We start from the raw sequence: 22,948 nt of genomic DNA, 5'->3' as shown, positions 1-22,948 counted from the left end.
GAGACTACAGGGCGCTCGGCACGTAGCGATGCAAACGTGTGCGGAATAACCAATCAGATGTCAGCTCTCTTTGCTGTGCGGCCGTTTGGAAAATGAAAGCTATTATCTGGTTGGTTGCTAAGTTTGATAAGCGTACCCATCATTGTAGCATGTCTTTAAATTTCTGGGACCTGTAATGCTCCAAACACTGACACCTTTCCTACATATATATATATGTATATATATATATATATATGTTCATGCTCAGAGCACATATGCTGCCATAGTATTGATTTATTGGCAGGGGGTGCAGTGATTCATTCACATCTGCGTTCGGTATTCCATTCGGGGAGTCTGCATGGGGAATCCTCCGAACGGAATACCGAACGCAACTGCAAGCTAAAAGCACATGGACCCTTAGATGATATCAGGGTCTGTGTGCTGGCCACAAGTAGATTGTGACCCTTTGTTCACATCTGCATTCGGTATTCCGTTAGGGGGCGACTCATGCGGACTCCCCCGGACGGAATACCAACGCAGATGTGAACGAGGGCTTACACTGATGTGATCTAGTGTCGGTCTGGGGTATTTTGGACACCACCCGCTAATAACCAGAGATGTCTACTCAGGATAATCCGTCACAGGATGATTTTCATGCGGCATGGCCTCCGTAAAAATAAATATTCAGATCCCATATAATAATATTGGACCCCAGCAAGTTACTGGTTAATTAAAATAAACAATTGCGCCATTTTTATTTATGCCATGTAGCAAACATAAATTTGTGTCCATTTTATTGTGTGGCCCGCAATGGTTCTGCTGATACTGATCGCCATTGAGTGTGGCAAGGCATAGAGAACACACTGCGCTATTTGCTATGCAGCTTAGTACCACGTACCAAAGAACTGCACGTATGTTTATTGCAACTTGCAGTGGTTCCTTAAAATTGTATGTGGCTCTTAACACAGTCCCATATGTATGTGTGTCAATCCAGCACTTCATATCAGCAGAGCAATAGTTAAATCCCGCAGCTGTTCCCCCCAGGGCCATTAGATGTAATTGTTAAATATCACCTGTCCACATCCTAGACCTATGAAAGTCAATGGTTCTGTTGTGCTTTTGTGGTCTGAGCAGGGATAGACAGTGTTATATAGACGTGTGTAATACATTACTGTAGCTGTACTTGTACCAAGAGCTTACAATCAGCAGACACTGGTAAGGGGTGCTATCGCTTTATGGGGTTCAGGTATTGTTTGTGGGTACACAACGTCAAGAATGTTGGCATCTTCTTTGGAGCTAAAGCTGTGTATGCCTGTCACGTGTACTAATATGCCTTAGTTGCCATATTTATGACCACACAGTATTTTCTATATGCTACTCCTATTGATATTGCCCCCCTTCCTGTACTGGTGCCATATAGGCAATATTCAATGTAGTTTTGATGTGTTTTTTGCCATATTTCTCTGGATAATAAAGGTTTGTTCACACATTACAGTTGTTGCTGCAGTTTTTCCAAAGACACAGGAAAAACCATGTCATGACGACCATTATGTGTAAACAACGGATAAGTGAGCCCCTATGGCAGTTATGTTAGACTGGGTAAAGGACGAGTATGGAAATGATGTTTGTAGACTTCGCTTGTGTTATTTGCTTCAGCATATTTGTATATGGAAATATTATAGCTGGACTATGTTTATTGTATAGTATTAACAGACGGGGATTATTAATGTGCTGGCGGCTATTTATACAGTGCGGCGTTATGTATCACATACAGGGGAGTATCTAGTGGGGCAAAGGGGCCAGGGAAGAACTAACAAACCTCAGGGCATACAGATTAAAGATTAGGGCATTGAACTGAATCATTGCCCTCAGGTAAATAAGAGGTACCGGGGTAATCAACAGAGGGTCTGGAGCCAGATTACATAAGATGTTACAGGGTAATAAGAGGATCTGGAGTCGGGTTACTGTAATAAGATGTATAGGGGGTAATAAGAGGATCAGGAGCCGGGTTACTGTAATAAGATGTTACAGGGTAATAAGAGGATCAGGAGCCGGGTTACTGTAATAAGATGTTACAGGGTAATAAGAGGATCATGAATGGGGTTCCTAACACTTCTGACAGCTATGTTAAGTATTTAATTCTATATTTTATTTTTTCTCTTTTTGTGGGGGGGGTGAAATTTCCCCCTTTAGGAGTATAAGGAATCATGCATCGCTCATCGGGGGTTTCTGAGAGAAATGTCCGTGACGTTATGTCGGAGAATGTTGACTTGAAGAAGTTCCATGAACAGATGAAGAGAGAGGTGCGGACCATTCTCAGCAGACATGAAGGTGTACTTGGCAGGGTGTCCACTGATGTAAGTCGGGGTACGGTCTCTTATTCCTCCATGACATCCATCTGGCAGTTTAGTCTTACTTTGTGTTTTTTAGGATCATACAGTAGTAAACAAGCGTGTTGGGGTTGGACGTACAAGGACTGGCCGTGCTGGAGATGTTGGGTTGATGGGAAGCCTAAAGAAACAGTGGAGCAGTCTCAAGCAACTGGTGGAGATACTGGAAGCCCGAGGTAAGGGGAGACTATTAAAATAAAGCCACTTTACCCACTCTATATAGAAGTCGTCAGCACAGTAATGCTAGTGTTAAGACCTTTTCCATGGTGCAAATTCATGCCACCTTTAACCGGACTTGAAGACCCTATGATAAATCTTTACGGCTACTATGCGCGCAACTTAGATTTCTTACTCCTCTTATGCTTTTGTATCTTCTCTATAGCTGTCCAGTCTGACGTGATTAGTGTGACTGACCACGAGAAGGAACTGACCCGTCTCAAGAAAGAGGTGGAGGAGCTGAAAGAAGAGCTACAACAGAGCCGGGACCTGATAAGTCACCAGCAGCAGCTCTTACAGGTATCTTGGGTGGACATATGGCGCTGTAGCAGTGAATTCGCACTTAGCAGGTTTGTAGCAGAAACTTCTTCAACTTTCTAATTCATCTGAATAGGGCTGTGCATGCAAAAGGTTCACAATCTTAGGTCACGGATAACAAATCTTCAGTATATCAATTCACCATATAAACTATTGAGCCACGGTTCTCTCGTAAGGGGTAACCTCAGATGAAGGCAAAGTGGTACAAATGTGTTAGCTTGTGGAAAGATGAAATTGGCACACACATGCTATGGGTACATAGGTGGTGGGATGGCGGAAGAATACATCATAGTATGTACCGTAGGTAGTGGCCACAATGGGGAACAGAAATGGTCAATAAGGGTCGTAGTTGTGTTTTTGACTATGGAAAATCTGAGACCGTATTGGCAACAGGCAATCCCAGGCATATATCTGGGCCCACTGAGCTTGGGGTGGGGTGGCCTATGGTGACCAAGCAGGTCAAGCTAAGCGTAATGTAAATTGGGGAGATGTGACTGTTGCCCAGGGCCCACAGACAGTGCACACGGTGCTAGCCCTAATGAAGGATTGGTTCAGTATAGCTAGGTGACTCCAGTAGAAGCTTTGAAGATCATTGTATCCATGTCTTGAGTAGGACCAGTCGGTTCCTAAGCCTGGTGAAGGTCAGCCATCTCCTTTGTGGGACGCCTATTACCTGGAGGAAAAGCTGAGATTACAAGAAGACCGGGAGGCCTTTGAGGAGCAGAAGCTGGCCTTTCAGGATGAACGGGATAAATTCACGGAGGCAGCTATCCGTCTGGGGAGAGAGGTAACTGCGAAATCGTTACTCATGTCACCTTGTCATCCTCTAATGTTGGTAATGGGGCCGGGAACATGACTACTCGGTCCTTTAACCTTACTGTGTCTTGTCACACTAAACTAATCTTATGATGAAGGGGAAGAGAAGTCATATCATTCCTTAAGGTTTGTCCTATCCTATAGTATATCCTTCCATAACATGACCGGTCTGTGTATATCTTCCACAAACTAGCAGGTCTTTCCATTAACCAGTAAGTAATATTTTACCCAGCGTCTCCAGTTTAAGGCCGATCAGGCTCATTTCATGAAGCAGCAGTTCTTGAGTATGACTCCTGGTCTGGGGACTCCTCCATGGAAGAACACTCCGCCATGGTCTGAATTTCGTAAGTACCTTTATTGTGTGTAATACCAAGGCTGAAGCTTGCTATGTGTATGGGGCCTAGCACTGGGGAGATTAAGACAGGTTTGATTAAAATCCTATTGACCCCCTTTCCCTCTAGTTAAATGGTGTCTAAGGTCTACTATTAATGGGGGGAATGGTGAGTCTGTTGGCCACAAGTCAAGTCGGGCTACAATGGACCAACTGATAATGTATACTCTATCCACAGCTACGGGTACACAAACAAGAGCCTCCAGTAACACCAAACAGCAGTTCACACCCGGTCAGTCCTGCGGCAGTAAACTGTGTAGAGAGTTCACGCCCTCAGATCCCAAAACTCCAAGTACTGCCGAGCTGTACAGGGTCCTGAGGCTGGCGCCTCCCAACAGGTAACAAGGTGGTTGTCAAACATTATAGAAGTAAAGGTGCAAATTTATACACAGCTTTTCTAATTTTCGAGTGGAAGTGATTCCAGTTTGAGACCTATGGGAAATGAAGACCTAGATAAATTATCTTCTACTATATTTCATATACATGCTGACCGATGTGTTTACATGGTTACAGACTACAAACATTTGTGTAGTCTGCACTGAAGCATGGCTCACAAGACAACCCAAGACCTGATATTTCTCACAGCATTGTATCCCGTCTACATAATTCTCAGATCAAACTGATGTTCTGCAGCCCATCTGTAGGACAGGAGGGAGACATGTTCTGGAATTCCAATTTTAACTTAATATAGCTACACAATGCTTTCCCAGGTCCGTGAGGTCTCATAGATGTGACAGCAGCAGTCAGCAGGACACGGAATCGGAGGAAAATAGCCAGAGATGGAGCGACAGTCTGTCACCAAGGAGCGAGTGTAAGGAGCTTCCCGTTGTATTTCTTTCATGTAAGGATGGATTTTCAGTGTCACAATAATTCCCTTCCCAGCCATGGGAATTTGCAGCATCATAGATCCTTGTAATGCTGGTAGTTAGTCTGTCTTTGTACAAGAATATAACTACTATAATACTGCCCCCTATGTACAAGAATATAACTACTATAATACTACTATGTACAAGAATATAACTACTATAATACTGCCCCTCTGCTAGTTTTTCCCATCCAAGACATCTATGGCATGTGCACATGATACCTACCTCTAGGACTTGCATCTGTCATGAGACAGTGGGTCCCTGTGTCACTCTCCTGGTCACAGCAGCTGAGAATGTGTCAGTCTTCTGAGGCTCCTGAGGTGGCGCCCTTATCTTCGTGTTATTACCGCATATCCTGTGTCCTAAACGTCTGACTGGAAACCCCCTATAATGTTAAGCCCTTAAATCTTGGTTTGTCTTCTCTTTTTAGCTCCAGAGTTGCAGCCCCTTCCTCATTATGTTATTCCTTACAAACTGAGCATGACTCCTTATCTTCGCCCGAGGCCTACCCCAGTAAGCTTGCCTCGTGGCCACATGGAGCCTCGCACACCCAGTACTGCCGAGCTGTTCAGAGCCTTGCACCTTACTCCTGCTGAAAGGTGAGGAGTTACCGTAAACTTCTGGAATATTTTAGATTGTGTGTGCACCTTTATAATCTCTGGCGATCTATGCGGTTCTATGAGCAGAGACCTTTGGTTATAAAACAATAAAAGCAGTGATCCTGGCCTGTCTTCAAGATTCAGTCCTCCCCTTTATTTTTGGATACCAGTAGTGACGTCTGTATACAGCATGTCTCCACAGAAGACAATCACCGGCTTCTGTAGTCACATGCTGTATACCATTGTCGCCAGTGTAGTCGTATGCTATAGACACATCACAGATGCAGAAGGGAGGAATCTGTTTAGAGAGAAACCCAATAATGATTTATCTTGTTTTATAACAATCCCCAGCACTTTTATTCTATGCCCCTGGACAAAAAAAAAAATCAGAAAATCTGATCAAAGATTAAAATGGTTGCCCCATTAAGTGATGTAATGGGTGAACTATGCACATCAATGGCTTTTGTTCGTTTTTTTTTTTTTTTTTTCTCTGACTTGTAGCCTACCCTCAGGAAAGAGAAGACATGGCGATGAATTAAGAAGGTCTATCTTCCATCATTCCCACCGTAGATCCAGTATCTCCAAGGCTGCAGAGTCCCCTTGTTGCAATGAGAATGTCAGGAGAAGCGATGAAGCACAACCATGTCCTTACGAGATGGCCAGAGCAGACTGTGAGATAGACTCTCTGTCTTCTGAGGATAGCCAGCAGACACATGAAGAAGTGGACACTCCCAATAGTGAACTGCACTCCTCACCGAAAGAGAACTCTGAATGCTTTGACAGTGACTCCCTGTATAGGGTGACTCCTCTTCATGACACCACCTATGTTCACCATGAAGAGAATGTGCCCCGTCTTCGGGTTGATACCCAGTTTTGCTATCAAGACAGTGATCAAATTGTGTGGCAGTGTCAAGAGGTGGATGAAGACAAATGTGCCAAGAAGACATATTGTAATGGTTTACTTAAAAAGAAGCCAAGAGAGACCCTTCATGCCAAGGACCGCTGTAAAAGTAGGTCACGGGAGACCCTTCATCCTCAAGATGCATGTAGGAGAGCAAGTAGAAGTCAATCACAAGAGAGACTACCTTCCAGAGAACAGTGTAGAACTAAGTCCAAGGAAGACCTTTACCGTAGAAGTCACCCCTGCCAACAACCCAAGGCATCTTTTAATTTTGAAGATGACTGTACCATAGAAAGAAATGAGGCACCACCTCAGAATATTCACAGAAGAATGTCCTTAGATTCTCTTTACCACAAACAACATGGCTGCAAGACTGGGCCAAGACAGTGCCATTCTCTCCATAGAAGATCATCCCGTCAGCACAGAGACTCCTTGTATACCTCAGGCCCGGGACGTTCACCCCTCCATTTTCGTCGCTCTTGTTCATCCGCTCGAAATGCTACACCGTGGACTTCAGATGACGTGGCAACGTCTAACCTTTGTGAGGACATGTTGGCCCAATTTCTGGATTGTTCCTTCTAAAGCAATAGAAAGGGAAATCTGAACTGGGGGATGGGGACTTGATCACTTTATGGAATACAAATAATTGAATGAATCTCTTAAGTTATTATAATGTGTCACAGTTTTGTTGTTGGTGCCTGAGTAACCATTGTGTGTTAGGGCTTCCTGCCTTGGGGTTTCCCAACATTTGATATCAGACCTACACCTGTGAGGTCTGACAACTAGGCCATTATGGAACAGTTGTCCCCAATGTACGACTCTTGTACGTCCATTAATGGCAAATAAAGGGGCACCGTGCAGGAACTTGTTGCTTCTCAACCTCCTGCCATGATTCTTTTAGGGAATTGGCCTTAGGCGGGAGTGAGGGCTTGTATGTAAGACTTATGTAGAGCACTGATCACCTTGTTTTACACATTTGACATCTGAGATATTGCTTTGCTTCTGTTGTGTATGAATAAACCACTAACTCACTTTTATAATCATGTTTGTGTTTCATATAATTTGTTGCCCCTACAACCAAATTCCAGAGCAGTCCTTGGGTCAGTATAGCTGTAGGTGATGCAGCGGTAGCAGATCCTGGACCATGGGGGGTCCCCAAAGGTCCCTCTGACACACAATATACCAGTATTATAAATGGCGCGCGGTGGGCAGGGACCCATTACAGTTGGGCTATGGGGCTTGGCCACTACCTCTGAGCATTATTAAATCTTTACATCTTCCTTTGGAGGTTGAGGGATTCCATGCCACGTCTAGTACTGGGGAGGGTTCACATACCTCCATTACTTACATATGACAGGCCTTCATTCATTTCCTGGACCTCATTCATTAGTTGCATTAATCATATTGGAATCTCAGTTATGCACGGAGAACATTTTTGCTTTAATATCATTAACAAACAAATAATCTAATATTACTTGTATCCAGACACGACGTAAGGCACGCTGCCGCTCTACTAACCCTCCAGAATGTCTATTAATGACCTGGTAGACAATACTAAACACTGTAGAACATTTACATGGGATCTATGGACGCATGGGGCGAGACTTGGCAAACTCTAATGGAGACAAATGTAAGGTTATGTATTCTGGTAGAAGAAATGTCTGTGTACTTGATAGTAAATTACTAGATAAGACTGAATGTGAAAGACTTGGGGATTATGGTGGACAATAAACTTACTTTTAGTGACCAGTGCCAGGCAGCTGCGGCAAAGGCAGATACAATTATGGGATGCATCAAAAGAGGTCTAAACACTCATAAGACCATAGTTATGTCTGTGTACAAAATAGCTTGTACAACCACACAGACTATTGTACACAATGTTGGGTCCCCGTATATAAGAACAACATGACTGAGCTAGAAAGTGAGCAGAGAAGGTGGCTGAGATTATTAGGGGAATGGGTGGATTACAACAATAGATTGCTACATTAGAGGATATTCAGTTTAGATTCTCTCTCTCGCTTCCCAAAAATTTTTTTTTTCTATTTACAATATACAAATACATGGAGGGACAGTGCCAAGTGCAAAACTTTCTAATCTCTTTACTCCTAGGCCAGTGACAAGGGGACATCCTCTACATCTAGGCCAGGGACATCCTCTACACCTGTGACAGTGACAAGGGGACATCCTCTACACCTAGGCCAGTGACAAGGGGACATCCTCTACACCTAGGCCAGTGACAAGGGGACATCCTCTACACCTAGATCAGTGATATGGTGACAAGGGGACATCCTCTACATCTAGGCCAGGGACATCCTCTACACCTGTGACAGTGACAAGGGGACATCCTCTACACCTAGGCCAGTGACAAGGGGACATCCTCTACACCTAGGCCAGTGACAAGGGGACATCCTCTACACCTAGATCAGTGACAAGGGGACATCCTCTACACCTAGATCAGTGACAAGGGGACATCCTCTACACCTAGGTCATTGATATGGTGACAAGGGGACATTCTCTACATCTAGGCCAGTGACAAGGGGACATTCTCTACATCTAGGCCAGTGACAAGGGGACATCCTCTACACCTAGGCCAGTGACAAAGGGGACATCCTCTACACCTAGGTCATTGATATGGTGACAAGGGGACATCCTCTACACCTAGGCCAGTGACAAGGGGACATCCTCTACACCTAGGCCAGTGACAAGGGGACATCCTCTACACCTAGGCCAGTGACAAGGGGACATTCTCTACATCTAGGCCAGTGACAAGGGGACATCCTCTACACCTAGGTCATTGATATGGTGACAAGGGGACATCCTCTACATCTAGGCCAGTGACAAGGGGACATCCTCTACACCTAGGTCATTGATATGGTGACAAGGGGACATTCTCTATGTCTAGGTCATTGATATGGTGAGAAGGGGACATCCTCTGTCTCGAGGGAAGAACATTTCACCAGCAACAGACAGGATTCTTTACTGTAAGAGCCTTGAGACTATGGAAGTCACTGCCATAGGATGTGCTGATGGTGGATTTACTGTACAATTTCAAAAAGGACCTGTTTGTCTTTCTTGAATGGAAAATATTACAAGTTATAGGTATTAGATTTTGGAGAAAGAAGACAAGTTCAATTTGATCCAGGGATTTATGCTGATTGCCGGATACTGAAGGAATTTTCCCCTGATATGGGGCAGTTGGATTTGGCCTTTTTTTTTTGGTTCTCCTTCCTTTGGATCAACACTGTAGGTTTATAGGTTGGACCTGTGCAAAACTGCCCCACCTAATGTATTTTGTATTCCAGTCACTTCAATGAAGCAGAGCTGCAATACTTGATATTGTCTTAGGGTTCCTGTAAGACCATCTTATTTAACCAGACTTCCCTTTTAATATATATCCATATTATACAATTAAATTTCCGCTATGATTTGCCTATTGAATTCTGGTACCAAACTATCCAGTGACAGATCTGAGCACCGAGGCCAAGATCTGCCACCAGATACTTTTCCATTTAGTTTGATGACCATTGAAAATTCACTCATAATGTTAGCGACTTTTACATTGGTGAACTGAAACTGAGACACACTAAACACACGCTAACAATGGCAGAAAACCATTACAATTAGAGGGTCACTTTAATGGCAAAGATTGGGTAGAAATACCTCTAAGTGGACATGTCAGATTATTTGTATCCCGATGTCCAGGGCTGAGAAGCAGCAAAAACCTGCAACCCATAGATCATAGATATCAGGTCCTCTATCACCGTGTAGCGATAATGGGGGGATTCATCAATCCCTCTATCCCGGTTTTCTGGCGTAGAGAGGATGATGTGGCTCTCTCTTGTGCTAAATGTGGGCCACAGCCCCACTCCGTGCCTCGCTTGTCACTATGGTCCAATGTAGGTGGAGGCAGGCAGAGGCGCTGGGGTGAGTTATAATATTAACCTATACCAGTCCTAACTGGTATAGATCTATATACTGGTGCATGGGAGTGTACATGGTGTATAAAGAGGCTGTGGCAGTGCCCTGAACCTGTCGGAGCCTTTATTAAGACTGTCAGAATAAGTATGCCCCATTAGGTGTAAATAAAAAATCTACTGTATTATACTGTGACCATGGCTGATCCTATAAGTATTGTAGTGCTGCTGACTGTCCTCACTAGAGAAGACAAGATCACACTGCACTGGTGACATACAGCACTGGGTGACAAGTATGGGGCCCCAGACCATCACATCTTTATGAGCTTCTGACACATCCCCTTCCAAAACCATGGACTTTATAATTGGGCCCTCTAAGGGTAAGTTCAGATGGCGATTTTTGGTTAGGAACCTAACTGACTAAAAGCCGGTGCACTGCAGCGGCATCCAGTCGCGTAGTCCGCTCTGAATTAGGCCCAATGAATGGGTCTAGTCCGGAGGAGGGAGTGTCTTCAGCCGAATCGAAAGGCGACTTGGCCTGAAGAATGAGCATGTAACTTCTTTTTTTCCAGGAGCCGGAAGAAACGGCTCCTGGGAAAAACTGAGCGGCTCCCACTGATTTCAATGGGAGCCGTCTTTTTGGTAAGGATTTTGAGGCGGATACGGCCTCAAAATCCTGACCAAAAATTTCAGCGTAAACTTACCCTAACAGTCTCAAGTCCTCTGGGAAGGCTTTCCACAAGATTTTGGAAAGATTTTAGCCCCCATGCATTTCATTGAACTGAATGCTGCCAGGTGACGTCCAGGGGGGCTTTCCTCTGCAATGGTGCGTCTGTGGGGTGGGCGGGGTTTGTTTCGTATTGCTGATTTGGTGGATCCTTTGACATTGGAGCTCCGGCCTTTTGAGTATTTCACCTTGACATTGGGGATGCCAGTTACTGAATGGCTGCACTATCGACAGATAGCGCATTTTGTTAAAGCTCAGTTGGGCTCTCTACGGGTCTCACCCCCTACAGAGTTTGAAAAGTTGTGTCGAGCGGGTGTCTCTACTAGAGGTCTTATCTCTGCCATATATAGGCTTCTCTCTGTGTCTGAGTTGTCGTCCTCCCTACCTCATAAGTATATGACCAGGTGGGAAGAAGTTTTGGGGCATCCGATCCCCCTAGGTTCCTGGCAAACTATTTGGTCCCGGGCTGCTAAATCCTCCACATGTATTACATTCCGGGAAACCCAGTATAAAATCCTCATGTCCTGGTATCATACCCCTGTATTGTTGCATAAACTTAACCCTGCCCTTTCTCCTTTGTGTTGGCGCTGCCAGTCCTCCTTGGGCTCAATTTTTCATATATTTTGGGACTGTCCCCTTCTCCGTCCTTTTTGGGAGGAGGTGCAACTTATTACGGAAGATCTTTTTATCCAGGGGGTTCCGCTGGATCCAATGATCTATGCTTAATATGCCTCCTAAGCAACTGGGTAAGAAGACCTCTCGTTTGTTTTTGTACTTGTGTACTGCGGCAAGAACTCTTATTGCCCGCCATTGGAAAGATGTCCTTCCTCCTACCAAACCTGAATTGATTGCTCGTCTCAAAGATGTGCGTAGCCTTGAATATATGACAGCCACGCTGAACCATTCAGTGGAGGGTTTCGATTCCATCTTGTCATCCTGGGATGCTTACTGTATAACGCACGGTTATTGACCCATATGTCCCATAGTGGCCCCTGCACGCAGTATTATGTCCCATAGTGGCCCCTGCACACAGTATTATGCTCCATAGTGGCCCCTGTACACACAGTATTATGCTCCATAGTGGCCCCTGCACGCAGTATTATGTCCCATAGTGGCCCCTGCACGCAGTATTATGTCCCATAGTGGCCCCTGCACGCAGTATTATGTCCCATAGTGGCCCCTGCACACAGTATTATGTCCCATAGTGGCCCCTGCACACAGTATTATCCCCATAGTGGCCCCTGCACACAGTATTATGTCCCATAGTGGCCCCTGCACACAGTATTATGCCCCATAGTGGCCCCTGCACGCAGTATTATGTCCCATAGTGGCCCCTGCACGCAGTATTATGTCCCATAGTGGCCCCTGCACGCAGTATTATGTCCCATAGTGGCCCCTGCACGCAGTATTATGTCCCATAGTGGCCCCTGCACGCAGTATTATGTCCCATAGTGGCCCCTGCACGCAGTATTATCCCCCATAGTGGCCCCTGCACGCAGTATTATCCCCCATAGTGGCCCCTGCACGCAGTATTATCCCCCATAGTGGCCCCTGCACGCAGTATTATCCCCCATAGTGGCCCCTGCACGCAGTATTATCCCCCATAGTGGCCCCTGCACGCAGTATTATGTCCCATAGTGGCCCCTGCACGCAGTATTATGTCCCATAGTGGCCCCTGCACGCAGTATTATCCCCCATAGTGGCCCCTACACGCAGTATTATGTCCCATAGTGGCCCCTGCACGCAGTATTATGCCCCATAGTGGCCCCTGCACGCAGTATTATGTCCCATAGTGGCCCCTGCACGCAGTATTATGTCCCATAGTGGCCCCTGCACGCAGTATTATGTCCCATAGTGGCCCCTGCACGCAGTATTATCCCCCATAGTGGCCCCTGCACGCAGTATTATCCCCCATAGTGGCCCCTGCACGCAGTATTATCCCCCATAGTGGCCCCTGCACGCAGTATTATCCCCCATAGTGGCCCCTGCACGCAGTATTATCCCCCATAGTGGCCCCTGCACGCAGTATTATCCCCCATAGTGGCCCCTGCACGCAGTATTATCCCCCATATTGGCCCCTGCACGCAGTATTATGTCCCATAGTGGCCCCTGCACGCAGTATTATGTCCCATAGTGGCCCCTGCACGCAGTATTATCCCCCATAGTGGCCCCTGCACGCAGTATTATCCCCCATAGTGGCCCCTGCACGCAGTATTATCCCCCATAGTGGCCCCTACACGCAGTATTATGTCCCATAGTGGCCCCTGCACGCAGTATTATGTCCCATAGTGGCCCCTGCACGCAGTATTATGTCCCATAGTGGCCCCTGCACGCAGTATTATGCCCCATAGTGGCCCCTGCAAACAGTATTATGTCCCATAGTGGCCCCTGCACACAGTATTATGTCCCATAGTGGCCCCTGCACGCAGTATTATGTCCCATAGTGGCCCCTGCACGCAGTATTATCCCCCATAGTGACCCCGGCACACAGTATTAACCCCAATAGTGTCCCCTGCACACAGTATTAACCCCAATAGTGGCCCCTGCACACAGTATTAACCCCAATAGTGTCCCCTGCACACAGTATTATCCCCTATAGTGGCCCCTGCACACAGTATTAACCCCCATAGTGACCCCTGCACACAGTATTAACCCCAATAGTGGCCCCTTCACACAGTATTATCCCCCATAGTGACCCCTGCACACAGTATTATGCCCATAGTGACCCCTGCACACAGTATTATGCCCATAGTGGCCCTTGCACACAGTATTATGTCCCCATAGTGGCCCCTGCAGACAGTATTAACCCCAATAGTGGCACCTGCACACAGTATTATCCCCCATAGTGGCCCCTGCACACAGTATTATCCCCCATAGTGGCCCCTGCACACAGTATTATGTCCCACTGTGGACACCCATAAACAATTATTATACTCTGGGGTCTTTTCAGACCCCAGAGTATAATAATCGGAGACCTGGGGAATAAAAACATTACAATAAAACACTGTTGCTTACCTGTCCCCAGCTCCTAGGCTGTCGACCGCCGCTCACGTCCTTCTTTAATGACGTCGGACATCACATGACCCGGGAAGCATACCGGGTTCATGTGATGTCAGACAAAGTAGGACGGAGGCCTGGCAGGATCGTGGAGAGGTAAGTAACAGTTTTTTATGTTTCTTACCTCTCCTATCCGCCGATCATTATACTCAGGGGTCTGCAAAGACCCCCGAGTATAATGATAGTTTTTGTGGGGCCCGCGGTGTCACTTGCCGATCCCAGCCCAGCCAGGATCAGCAAGTGAATAGGGCCCGTAACAACCTATTTAAAAAAAACTGCAGCGGTAGCGGCTGTCACCGGGCCCCCTAATGGCCCGGGCCCTGTGGCAGCCGCCTCCGCTGCCTCTACGGTAGTTACGCCCCTGACCACAGCGGTCCAGGGAGTTTACTTTGGCTATGAAAGCCCATCCTGTGGTCACCAAATCCTGAAGTCACGATGGCAGATTTATGTGAAAATAATTTTATTTTCAACCTTTTTTGAGTGTTTTCTTTTACCTATAGCACAGAGACTCAGTAGACAGGAATGTGAAGCTGGAGGGAGATTTCTCTGCACAGTTTCACTGACACACTAGTGATAGAAAAGACTCTTCTCGGCCACCAGGGGGCAGTGTAACATGATGGCTACATTATTAGCACAGTGATGTGCTGCACCAAAAGCATCATCAGAGACCCGCTTCATTTGGTCTGGACAATCTCTACCATAACTAATGGTAATATCAGGGCACAGCCAGTCTGGGGTTCAATGTGACCTATCATTGCACAGTCCTGCCTCTCTTCTATCTAAGGTTCAGTCGGGGGTGGCAGCGGGGTCTGCTCCTCTGTTTTCTGGACAAGCTCTGGTTCATCTTCTCCATTCTGAGGGGGGTGCACTAATACTTTGTCCAGGATGCCAAACTCCTGAGCTTCTGTGGGACTCATGTAGCGATCTCTCTCCATGACGGACTCTGGGGAAGGAAGCAATGGTGTTATATGGGTAGTAAATAAGGGCTTATCACATGCTAATGGTCAATAATGTATGCAAACTACAGATGATACTAACAGTGACCCTATACAAGTATGTACAGTGTGTTACCAGCTTGTGCCACAGTCTACACCGCCACACCAGCCTCTTGTGCCCATCTTCACGTCACATTGAGACCAATGGAGAATGGGGTCAATGATCACAGCTAACTTTTGGGGTCAGATTTTTCTGTTTTTTAGTTTACTCCTGAACCCAAGATGTCCCCATTGTTAATAGTCAACTTCCTAGTGTGCCAAGAATGTCCTGCAAACCACTTCTCCAAGACACTATTATTAAAGGGGTGGTCTAGGGGGTTAGAATTACTTTCAATCTTCTTGATGATGGACTCAGCAGTTCTGGCCTGGTTCCAAAATGGCGATACATAAATTTAGAAATCAGTGAAGGTCTTTGCCTCTATGTCTATCCTATATAAAAGGGTTTTCCAAGACTAAAACACTGATGGACTCAGAATAGATCATTAATATGTTATTGGTGAGGGGATGTCACATGGTCCTATTTGGATGCATGGGGCACAGCTGTAATACCAATCACAGCCTCTACATAATCTACGGCGCTGTGCTTCATAGCTGATCAGTAGGGATCCTGGGACCCAGACTACCTCCGATCAGTTACTGAAGACCTATTGTAAGGATACGTCATCAGTACATAAATCCTAGAAAACCCCTTTAATATTAGATTATGATGTCACCAGTCAAGTGACGGTTGTGAACTCTATCATTTAAAGCAATTATATGGTAAGCCCATAATTTCCCTGCAATTCACTATGTATATAAACTCTGGCAAGTCTGGGAATATCCACCTTTTCTGCTGACTGTAGGGTTACACCTAAATACATACTGCTTGGTGCGAGCAGGGGTGCGGCGCGTACTCACCGATCACGGACAGCGGCTGACGTGTGTGCTTTGCGTAAATTTCGTTAATCTGTTTCTTGAGCTTGAGGATTTCCTCTGCCTGTATAGCGATGTCTGTGGCCTGACCCTGAGCACAATATGCAGATATTATTCAGTACACAATAAAGGATCCAACGTAGTCACAAGCCCCAGTACAAACCTTTAAGGGCCCATTCACACAGTGGAATATGCTACTGATTTTGAGACAGTTTCTGCCCAGATTCTGCCTGGGAGGAAGACATTGCAATAGGATACGGAAAAAATAAGCTCCCTGCTCCATCTTGCTGTGGCTTCCACAACTGATTCTTCAATTACATAAATAATTAGAGAATAAAAACTGACAATGTAATCTGGGAGTAATGGTGGAGGAGGATGAGGAAAAAACACAAGTATTAAATGCCTTCTTCTCTACAGTGTTTACACAAGAAAATCCATTGGCCAGCAGCATGATTAGGGGGAATGTTAACTCTCAATTAAATGTCACCCGTGTAACCCAGGAAGAAGTGCAGCGCCGCCTGCAAAACACTAAAATAGAGAAATCGCCCGGTCCAGATGGAATACACCCCCGAGTTCTGAGGGAATTAAGCATGGTCATAGATAGACCCTTGTATCTAATACTTAAGGATTCAGTAATGACTGGGTCTGTTCCACTGGATTGGAGAATAGCAAATGTGGTGCCAATTTCCAAAAAAGGGGTGTAAAAGTGAATCTGGAAACTATAGGCCAGTAAGTTTGACTGCTGTTGTGGGAAAGATATTTGAGGGCTTTCTAAGAGATGCTATCCTGGAGTATCTCAATGTAAATAATCTTATAACACCAAATCAGCGTGAGTTTATGAGGAATCGGTCCTGTCAGACTAATCTGATCAGCTTATATGAGGAGGTCAGTTCAAGACTGGACATGGGTAATGCAGTGGACGTGGTGTATCTGGACATGGGTAATGCAGTAGACGTGGTGTATCTGGACATGGGTAATGCAGTAGACGTGGTGTATCTGGACATGGGTAATGCAGTAGACGTGGTGTATCTGGACATGGGTAATGCAGTAGAGGTGGTGTACCTGGACATGACTAATGCAGTGGATGTGGTGTATCTGGACATGGGTAATGCAGTTGACGTGATGTATCTGGACATGGGTAATGCAGTAGACGTGGTGTATCTGGACATGGGTAATGCAGTGGACGTGGTGTATCTGGACATGGGTAATGCAGTAGACGTGGTGTATCTGGACATGGGTAATGCAGTGGACGTGGTGTATCTGGACATGGGTAATGCAGTAGACGTGGTGTATCTGGACATGGGTAATGCAGTGGACGTGGTGTATCTGGACATGGGTAATGCAGTGGACGTGGTGTATCTGGACATGGGTAATGCAGTGGACGTGGTATATCTGGACTTTTCAAAGGCTTTTGAAACTGTTCCACATAAACGGTTGGTATGCAAAATGAGAATGTTGGGACTGGGGGAAAACATATGCATTTGGGTTTGCAACTGGCTCACTGATAAGAAACAGAGGGGACTTGTTAATGGTAAATATTCAGACTGGGTCACAGTCACCAGTGGGGTGCGAAAGGCATCAATATTGGGGACACAGTCACCAGTGGGGTGCCGCAAGGGTTAGTATTAGGTCAGTATTTGTTTAATATCTTTATGACCTGGTAGAGGGTTTACAAAGCAGGGTGTCTATATTTGCAGATGATACTAAACTTTGTAGGGTAATTAATAATGAGGAGGATAGTAGAATATTACAAGGGGATCTAAGGAAACTGGAAGCATAGGGGTGGAGACTTGGCAAATGAAGTTTACCCCCATAGTTCCACCAAGCTGTTACATTTTATGAGCAGATTTAATTGTTACAGGTATCACCGCCATGACTATCACAATGTATACCCGGACATGGGACTTACCCTGGCACCTCCTGAGGGTTGGTGAATCATAATTCGAGAATTTGGCAAAGAATGTCTCATTCCATTGGATCCAGCGGCGAGGAGGAGTGACCCCATACTGGCTGCTTGTCCCACACACCACGTACAGATGGGGTTCAGTATATACTGCATGGTATCATAGATGGCCAGACCGGCTGTCACGGAGCCACCTGCAAATAAATAGAAGCAGAGCATGAGGTCTGTACAGTCCCTAAAAGAGGAGTCTGGGTACTGTTACACCAATCTACAAGACTGAATGGCTAGGCAGTACCACCAGTACCACTGGTTCACTCTTAGAAATTGTCCAACACTTGTCCATGGGTTGAATCTGTATCTGCTCAGCTCAATTGAAGTGATTTGGGTTGAGCTGCACTACCACCTTTAGACAGTTGTGGCACAGTTTCTAGAAGAAAGAGTCCATGTTTCCTTAATCCTATACAATACCTTTAAGGGCCTTTATGCAGATGCCCTTATTAAAAAAAAACTGCAACTCTGAGTTATAATTTCATCCCCATTTGCAAGGTCTACACTGTAGTGCTGCCGATGACCCCAATAATAAGGGTTCCTCTGTAGACCCGCTTACCTGGGCTGTTGATGTACATGTGAATGGGCTTCTTGTTACTCTCTGACTGCAGGAACAGGAGTTGAGCGATCACCAGACTGGATAGAGTGTCATCAATCTGAAGGGAGAAATAGGTGTAAGAATGCGAGAGGGAGAGGAGCTGGAGAGGGGCTAGTGACCAGAAATCTCACCGGTCCCATGACGCAGATAATGCGTTCCCGCAGTAACCTAGAGTAAATGTCATACGCTCTCTCCCCACGACCCTGCAATGAGAAGAAAAGATAAGTCTTGAAAAAAGATGTCCTGGCTTTGTCCGAACCCCATCCTAAAATAAGATCGCTAAGCGTCTACCTATTATCCCTGTGTACAAACTGTATTTTACATTACTTATCCTGTATTATACTCCAGAGCTGCGCTCACTATTCTGCTGGTACAGTCACTGTGTACATACATTACATTACTTATCCTGTATTATACTCCAGAGCTGCGCTCAGTATTCTGCTGGTCACTGTGTACATACATTACATTACTTATCCTGTATTATACTCCAGAGCTGCACTCACTATTCTGCTGGTGCAGTCACTGTGTACATACATTACATTACTTATCCTGTATTATACTCCAGAGCTGCGCTCACTATTCTGCTGGTACAGTCACTGTGTACATACATTAAATTACTTATCCTGTATTATACTCCAGAGCTGCGCTCACTATTCTGCTGGTGCAGTCACTGCGTACATACATTACATTACTTATCCTGTATTATACTCCAGAGCTGCGCTCACTATTCTGCTGGTGCAGTCACTGTGTACATACATTACATTACTTATCCTGTATTATACCCCAGAGCTGCGCTCACTATTCTGCTGGTGCAGTCACTGTGTACATACATTACATTACTTATCCTGTATTATACTCCAGAGCTGCGCTCACTATTCTGCTGGTGCAGTCACTGTGTACATACATTACATTACTTATCCTGTATTATACTCCAGAGCTGCGCTCACTATTCTGCTGGTGCAGTCACTGTGTACATACATTACATTACTTATCCTGTATTATACTCCAGAGCTGCGCTCACTATTCTGCTGGTACAGTCACTGTGTACATACATTACATTACTTATCCTGTATTATACTCCAGAGCTGCGCTCACTATTCTGCTGGTGCAGTCACTGTGTACATACATTACATTACTTACCCTGTATTATACTCCAGAGCTGCGCTCACTATTCTGCTGGTACAATCACTGTGTACATACATTACATTACTTATCCTGTATTATACTCCAGAGCTGCGCTCACTATTCTGCTGGTACTGTCACTGTGTACATACATTACTTATCCTGTATTATACTCCAGAGCTGCGCTCACTATTCTGCTGGTGCAGTCACTGTGTACATACATTACATTACTTATCCTGTATTATACTCCAGAGCTGCGCTCACTATTCTGCTGGTACAGTCACTGTGTACATACATTACATTACTTATCCTGTATTATACTCCAGAGCTGCGCTCACTATTCTGCTGGTACAATCACTGTGTACATACATTACATTACTTATCCTGTATTATACTCCAGAGCTGCGCTCACTATTCTGCTGGTACAGTCACTGTGTACATACATTACTTATCCTGTATTATACTCCAGAGCTGCGCTCACTATTCTGCTGGTGCAGTCACTGTGTACATACATTACATTACTTATCCTGTATTATACTCCAGAGCTGCGCTCACTATTCTGCTGGTGCAGTCACTGTGTACATACATTACATTACTTATCCAGTATTATACCCCAGAGCTGCGCTCACTATTCTGCTGGTACAGTCACTGTGTACACACATTACATTACTTACCCTGTATTATACTCCAGAGCTGTGCTCACTATTCTGCTGGTGCAGTCACTGTGTACATACATTACATTACTTATCCTGTATTATACTCCAGAGCTGTGCTCACTATTCTGCTGGTACAATCACTGTGTACATACATTACATTACTTATCCTGTATTATACTCCAGAGCTGCGCTCACTATTCTGCTGGTACAGTCACTGTGTACATACATTACTTATCCTGTATTATACTCCAGAGCTGCGCTCACTATTCTGCTGGTGCAGTCACTGTGTACATACATTACATTACTTATCCTGTATTATACTCCAGAGCTGCGCTCACTATTCTGCTGGTGCAGTCACTGTGTACATACATTACATTACTTATCCAGTATTATACCCCAGAGCTGCGCTCACTATTCTGCTGGTACAGTCACTGTGTACACACATTACATTACTTACCCTGTATTATACTCCAGAGCTGTGCTCACTATTCTGCTGGTGCAGTCACTGTGTACATACATTACATTACTTATCCTGTATTATACTCCAGAGCTGCGCTCACTATTCTGCTGGTACAGTCACTGTGTACATACATTACATTACTTACCCTGTATTATACTCCAGAGCTGTGCTCACTATTCTGCTGGTGCAGTCACTGTGTACATACATTACTTACCCTGTATTATATCCCAGAGCTGCGCTCACTATTCTGCTGGTGCAATCACTGTGTACATACATTACATTACTTATCCTGTATTATACTCCAGAGCTGCGCTCACTATTCTGCTTGAAACTACTGAAAACAGTCAACAAGTTTATGTGTAGATACCCGCAGCATAGCTGGGCTGCAGTTTCTATCTACTACATCACAATAAAATGCTTTATATAAAGTGACCACTTCTGCATATTCACTTTAGAAGGTACCCGTACAACCTAAGGGCCCATTCACACAGTGGAAATTGAAGAGAAAATTGAGGTGGACTTCTGCCTCAGATCCCTCTCCATTCTCCACCCCGCCATGGCTTTTACATGCTGGTTATCCTCAGTTGGATGACCCTAATCAGTGGGGTGTCTGGAACCACATGGACAATCAACTCAACCTGTATTTTAGGGAGTCAGCGAAGTGTATGGGATTCTGTAAGCATGTATACATTTATATACTGACCGTCTGTTCCACCACAATCGGGATGAGCGGGGAGAGCCTTGGAGGAGCTCGGTGTAGACGCCTGACTTGCTGGAGAGCACATATCCCCCTCAGTGCCGGCCGCTGTGGAGATAGAAGAGACCCGTCAGAGAGGTCGCCCTACTTATTACTGTTCACTCTAATTTTGGGGTTCACCGTTTGGGATGCCCCTCTTCTAGTCAGTCTGCGGAAAATTGAGGGTTTTGTGGTCACAGATAGGGTGTGATATAATGACAATGGAGACGTTACTGAATCGTGCAGTGTGGTGGCATGTGGTGGATAAGGGGCACTATGGTGGTCACTCTTATGGGGGCGTGATCATAGTATTTGGAGGGGGGGGTCATATTTAATGATTTACTACATCTATGTAAATATAGACCACATTATAATGATTCGCCAACATAACCTCTGACCTAGGCAAGTGATAGCCATCCACAGAACTACAAGTCCCAGCATATTACACTGCCACTGACTGCTGAGACTTGTAGTTCCACCTGCACCCTGCTCATTCTGGGGGAGTATTTATAGCCAATGCACCGTCATATCAAACACAGTATATAGCATGCAGTCCCCTCCATGACCCGGCCGTTACCCACCGTCCCTCTGATAAGCAGCTCCATGCCGTCCTGGGGTCACTAGCTGTCTCACAAAGTTACAAAACCAAATGTCACCGAAAAATAAGGACTCGAAAAATATGTCTCCATTTCTACTCGTTTAGGTAGACACGGCGGCCATGTTTTCGGAGACCGCCGAGATAAAAAGCAAAAAGTATGTCCTCGAGAAAATGGCTCCTGTGGAAGAGACACAAAGGTAAGCAAGAGGGTAGGAATGAGGAAATGACGCCCGGAAGTGACGTCATGAAGCCAAACAGCGCGCCGCCATGACAATTATTGGCCAGTCCTTGAAGTCATGTGATCTGTGAGAGGCGTGTTACTATGGTAACGATAGCTGTGCGCTAAACACCTGTAAGATTTACATAGGAGGTCATTGTACGTATAGCAATAAAGTTTATTGTAGCTGTGCAATGGATAAATGGCAGAGCTGCAGTAAGTGCAATGTGTAGTAGTAGTGTACCTCATAGAGAGCAGATATACAGTATACACCCATATATTACTAGTACAGTATATATACAGAGAGTACAACGTGTAGTAGTGTATCTGATGGAGAGCAGATATAAGTACATATACAATATACAGGATCCATACATTACTAGTACAGTATATACAGTATACAGAATCCCTATATAGTATGGTATATATACAGTATCCATAGATCGCTAGTACAGTATATATACAGAATCTATACATTACTAGTACAGTATATATACAGAATCCATACATTACTAGTACAGTATATATA

General features: G+C 45.2%; 2 protein-coding genes across 2 annotated transcripts; one reads left to right on the top strand and one right to left on the bottom strand.

Moving 5' to 3' along the window:
* Positions 1–34: 34 nt before the first annotated feature.
* Positions 35–7,058, top strand: LOC142204439 (uncharacterized). The gene is made up of 10 exons (XM_075275750.1): positions 35–109; positions 2,173–2,336; positions 2,410–2,545; positions 2,752–2,885; positions 3,517–3,690; positions 3,952–4,063; positions 4,289–4,448; positions 4,821–4,951; positions 5,383–5,575; positions 6,077–7,058. Exons 2-10 carry the CDS (start codon positions 2,187–2,189, stop codon positions 7,056–7,058), a joined length of 2,172 nt encoding a protein of 723 aa, XP_075131851.1. The 5' UTR covers positions 35–109; positions 2,173–2,186.
* A 7,559-nt stretch (positions 7,059–14,617) lies between these two features.
* On the bottom strand, positions 14,618–22,313 carry CLPP (caseinolytic mitochondrial matrix peptidase proteolytic subunit). The gene is made up of 7 exons (XM_075276045.1): positions 22,186–22,313; positions 21,572–21,673; positions 18,762–18,833; positions 18,592–18,688; positions 17,991–18,178; positions 16,067–16,172; positions 14,618–15,117 (listed from the first exon to the last, which is right to left on the bottom strand). Exons 1-7 carry the CDS (start codon positions 22,207–22,209, stop codon positions 14,954–14,956), a joined length of 753 nt encoding a protein of 250 aa, XP_075132146.1. The 5' UTR covers positions 22,210–22,313; the 3' UTR covers positions 14,618–14,953.
* Between the last annotated feature and the right edge of the window lie 635 nt (positions 22,314–22,948).

Source organism: Leptodactylus fuscus, chromosome 5 (genome assembly GCF_031893055.1).
Source record: "Leptodactylus fuscus isolate aLepFus1 chromosome 5, aLepFus1.hap2, whole genome shotgun sequence".
Lineage (NCBI taxonomy): Eukaryota > Metazoa > Chordata > Amphibia > Anura > Leptodactylidae > Leptodactylus > Leptodactylus fuscus.
This window is presented reverse-complemented; position numbering and strand designations above follow the sequence as displayed.

Bases quoted from the DNA above. Each gene is read 5' to 3' on its own strand.
- CLPP (XM_075276045.1), bottom strand. From the start codon at position 22,209: ATGGAGCTGCTTATCAGAGGGACG. The intron at 18,834-21,571 runs GTCAGTATATAA...TTCTCATTGCAG, and splicing joins CGATTGTGGTGGAACAGACG to GGTCGTGGGGAGAGAGCGTA. The intron at 18,179-18,591 runs GTAAGCGGGTCT...ATTTATTTGCAG, and splicing joins CATGTACATCAACAGCCCAG to GTGGCTCCGTGACAGCCGGT.
- LOC142204439 (XM_075275750.1), top strand. From the start codon at position 2,187: ATGCATCGCTCATCGGGGGTTTCTGAGAGAAATGTCCGTGACGTTATG. The intron at 2,337-2,409 runs GTAAGTCGGGGT...TGTGTTTTTTAG, and splicing joins TTGGCAGGGTGTCCACTGAT to GATCATACAGTAGTAAACAA. The intron at 2,886-3,516 runs GTATCTTGGGTG...TGTCTTGAGTAG, and splicing joins ACCAGCAGCAGCTCTTACAG to GACCAGTCGGTTCCTAAGCC.